General features: G+C 73.1%; 2 protein-coding genes across 2 annotated transcripts in view; one reads left to right on the forward strand and one right to left on the reverse strand.

Moving 5' to 3' along the window:
* Window positions 1–242: 242 nt before the first annotated feature.
* On the forward strand, window positions 243–1,213 carry H696_05501 (hypothetical protein). The gene is made up of 2 exons (XM_009499325.1): window positions 243–783; window positions 934–1,213. Exons 1-2 carry the CDS (start codon window positions 452–454, stop codon window positions 1,145–1,147), a joined length of 546 nt encoding a protein of 181 aa, XP_009497600.1. The 5' UTR covers window positions 243–451; the 3' UTR covers window positions 1,148–1,213.
* Window positions 1,214–1,438: 225 nt separating this feature from the next.
* Window positions 1,439–3,889, reverse strand: part of H696_05502 (hypothetical protein) — a gene marked incomplete at both ends in the record, with an annotated part of 3,675 nt that continues 1,224 nt past the window's right edge. The window contains 2 exons of the mRNA XM_009499326.1: window positions 1,439–3,164; window positions 3,347–3,803. Coding sequence (XP_009497601.1) covers window positions 1,439–3,164; window positions 3,347–3,803 — 2,183 coding nt within the window. The remainder of the gene's footprint in view (window positions 3,165–3,346; window positions 3,804–3,889) is intronic.

The raw sequence follows: 3,889 nt of genomic DNA on the forward strand, positions 1-3,889 counted from the left end.
GCCACGCCCGTTCGTGCCTTTCCATGTACACGCGCGTACTTACGTCTATGGACATGCTTGCACCTGCACGCGCATGCGCACATATGCATGCATACATACACGCGCATGCGCACATGCGTACATGTACATCCACACATCCACATCCACATCCACATCCACATCCACATCCACATCCACATCCACATCCACATCCACATCCACATCCACATCCACTCCCCCTCCTCCCTCCTCCCTCCTCCCTCCCACACCCACACCCACACCCACATGCACACAGTACCTCCACAGCCAGTCGATCGTCCACCGGGACCTCAAGCCGGAGAACATTCTCCTGCTGAAGCCGGACTTCGACGCGACTCCTGGCTGGGAGAAGGCCATCATCGACCCACGCACCGGGCGCCCGCAGCAGCTGGTGTGGATCAGTGACTTCGGCCTGGCGCGCGAGCTCGGCGAGATGGAGGCCCTGCAGGGCCTGTCGGGGTCCGAGGCGCCGGAGATGGCGCCCGGCGGGGCCCCGGCCGCCACCGAGACGGCCGACATCAGCCGCGAGTACCAGCAGCTGATGACTTCCATTTGCGGCACGCCGCTGTACCTGGCGCCGGATGTGCTGGAGCACGGGCGCCGGCTGATGAATGGCATCAACTTCAACATTCAGACCGGGCGTGTCCGGCAGGACGACCGGGACAAGGTCATCCGGACGCTCAACTCTGACGATGGCATCATGCTCGGCGGTGGGTACAGCGCTGCCGTGGACATGTGGTCCCTCGGTGTGACGCTCTACATCCTGTACGTCCTGCTCCCTCCTGTTGGTCTTTTGCGTCGCCCGGCCGTGCCGGACACTGACCAGTGTTGGTCCTCCCCGCCGGCGGCCTGCTCGCCGCGGTCTCTCTCTCTCTCTCTCTCTCTCTCTCTCTGTGTGTGTGCGGGGCACAACAGCCTGGTTGGCTATCCGCCCTTCCACCCGCAGCCGGGCCCGAACCAGCTGCGGCTGAATGACCAGATCCGTACGTCGGAGATCGTCTTCCACCAGCCCTACTGGGATACCATCTCCGACCAGGCCAAGAACCTGGTGCTGGGCTTGCTGAACCGCGACCCGAAGAAGCGCCTCACTGCCCGGCAGGCCCTGGCGCACCCGTGGTTTTCCACCTGACGAGGGAGCCGCCGGCGTGTGTGGCATTACCGATCCGCTGGGGTTTCTCCTCCCCCCCCCCCCCTCCCCCCTCTTCCCCTCCACGGCCTTGGGCGCGTGTGCACCTAGAACTGGTCGGGCCATGTCACAATACATCCCCTTCCCCCACAGGGGAGATCCAACAGCAGCGCAGCATCAGGGAGTTCTTCTATGGAGTTTGTACAGGAGCAAGGATGCCGAGTGGGGGGTGCGGGGCAGATAATGGCGGGGCCTCGGCCTGCATCGGAGGCCGTGCCGGCCGGCCGGCCGACGCTACTCCAGCGGCCTCGGCCGGGCCACGGGGAGGAATGCACCCGGGCGCCGGCGCTTGACGGGCGAGCCGTCCTCCAGGGCCGGGCGGCTACGACCGAGGGTCCCCCCCGGGGAGGGTGCCCCACCGCCGCCGCCGCCGCCGCCGCCGCCGCCGCCGCCGCCAGTGCCCGGGCCAGGGGGGCCTGCTGGCTGGCCGTTGGTCGTCGGCCGGGCCACCCAGGCCAGCGGGTCCCCGGGAAGCGGCCACCCCGGGCCCGGTGTCAGGCTGACATTGAGCGAGCGCCAGAGCGGCAGGGCCACATCTCGCCGGAGGATGGCCAGGGTGGTGTGCGCCGGGCCGCGCAGTGGCAGCGCCAGGCGCCGGGCCCGGCCGAGGGACAGGAGCACCGCCAGGCGCAGGGCCGCCGGCGCATGGAGCAGGGCCGCCGGGAGCGGCAGGACCGGCAGGTGGGCCACCATGTCGGCCAGGGGCCCGGCGGTGCTGGCGGCCCCGCGATCCCGGGGCCCGGCGGCCAGCAGCAGGCACAGGCGCCCGGCGGTTTCCAGAACCAGAGCCTGCTCCGGACTGAGATGCCCCGGGGCCCCGGGGCCGGGGCCCAGCACGCCCGGGCGCGGCCGGGTCACCAGCAGCACCGAACACACGTCCACCGCCGCCAGCAGGGCCGATTGCGACAAGGCCGGCAGGGGGATCGGCGAGTGCGGCCGCGGGTCATCCGGGCCCGGGGCCGCCGGCGACCACCCGGCCGCGTGTGGCGCATGGCCTCGGGGGGCCGAGTGGTCGGGCCCCACCGCGGCCGGGGGGCTGATCCCCCGGAGTGGCTCGAGGATCAGCTTGAGCACGGCGACGGCCGGCTGCCCGGCGGCCAGCATGGCCACCTGGGCCAGCAGCAGCCCCGGCGGCCCGGCCAGCGACCGGGCAGAGGGGCCGGCCATGGCCGAGCAGCCCGCGCCCCCGGCGAGCCCCTCGCCGACGACCGCCTGCAAGCCGGGAAGGGGATCGGCCGCGGAATAGTGCGCCGCCAGGCGCGTCACCAGGAATCCCAGCAGCTGGTCCCGGCCGGCGGCCAGGCCCCGGGCATAGTCCTTGATGCGCGGCTGGCCCGGGTCGCCGGTCAGCGGGTTCCCCGGGGCCGGGAGCGGGTGCTGCCGGGTGCCCAGCACCGGGCCCAGCCGGTCCGGCCGCAGGGCATACCCATGGCGGAACCGGTGTCCGGAGGACCCGACCGACAGGATGCACTGCATGTACAGGCACCGCAGGGCGTGCAGCGTGCACCCGAGGGCCAGCGTGGCCGCCGCGCGCTGCGGGTCGCGGAAGTGCCCGCGCGGGTGGTGGCCGGGGCCGGCGGCCGCGCCGGCTGACCGGCGTCCGGGGGCCTGCCCCGGCAGCCAGGCGCTCAGCGCCGCCTCGGCCTCTGCCCCCCCGGGCAGGACCCCGGCCGGCACCCGGTCTTGGAGGCTGTTCACCAGCTCCAAACACCGGAAGGCCCGCCAGCAGGCCGGGCCCGAGGAGGCCATCCGCAGCGGCGAGCCCAGGGGGCAGCACCGGCTGCCCGGGTCGCCCGCGTGCTCCGGCCCCTCGACCGCCAGGGCCACGCACACCAGCCACTCGGCCACCAGGGCCCGGAGCCGGCCGGTCAGTCCGGCCCGGGACCCAGGCTCGCGGGTGCCCCCGGAGACGGGCGCTTCGTCCAGGTCCAGCACGGCCACCAGCAGCCGGAGCCCGGCGCTGCGCCACGACGCCCAGGGGGGCAGGGAGTGTTATGTTTTTGTTTTTTTTTTGCCACCCCGCGCGGAGAGGAGGACGGTCAGTACGGGCCCGGGGGTCCGGGGGCCAAAGGGGGGGGGAGAAGCAAAGGAGGGGGAGGGGGCCACTTGAGCCGCGCCCTGCCGGGCGGGGCCGCGACGCACCGTGCAGCGTCCCCGGCGATGGCCGAATGCGGCCCGGTCAGATATTCGGCCAGCCAAAGCTGCAGGGCCCGGGCCATGCCGGCCGTCGGCAGCGCCTGGGGCCCAGTGTCGCCGGCGCTCGCCATGCGCAGGATCCACGCCACGGGGCAGGGGGCCGGCGGGGGATTGGATCTCGGGCCCGGGGCCCGGCACACACAGTCCGGCCCGGGGTCCTGGCACTCGCCCACGCGCGCCAAAAATTGGATGCACGCGTCCAGCGGGAGGCCGAGCCCGGCCGGCTGCGACGGGGCCACCCGGCCGCCGGGGGTCTCGTCGCCGGTCTCGACCGTGGCGCTGGGCACCGGCGGCGCCGGCCACTGCGCGGCGCAGCGCCGCAGAAACCCGGCCACCCGGCCGGCATCCCACTCGGCCGACCGATGCCACAGCAGGGCCAGGATGCCGGGGAAGTCGCCCCTTGCTGGAAGGGCACGGCCCGCCGCGGGCAGGGAGCCCAGGGACGAGGGGGAAAGAGCCCGGCAGGTGAGCACACTGGGGGGGGGGGGG

The sequence above is a fragment of the Fonticula alba genome (genome assembly GCF_000388065.1).
Source record: "Fonticula alba strain ATCC 38817 unplaced genomic scaffold supercont2.11, whole genome shotgun sequence".
In the NCBI taxonomy this organism is placed as follows: Eukaryota; order Rotosphaerida; family Fonticulaceae; genus Fonticula; species Fonticula alba.

Coding starts and splice junctions, on each gene's coding strand:
- H696_05501 (XM_009499325.1), top strand. CDS start 452: ATGGAGGCCCTGCAGGGCCTGTCGGGGTCCGAGGCGCCGGAGATGGCG. Junction 784..933: donor GGTGTGACGCTCTACATCCT/GTACGTCCTGCT, acceptor GGGGCACAACAG/CCTGGTTGGCTATCCGCCCT.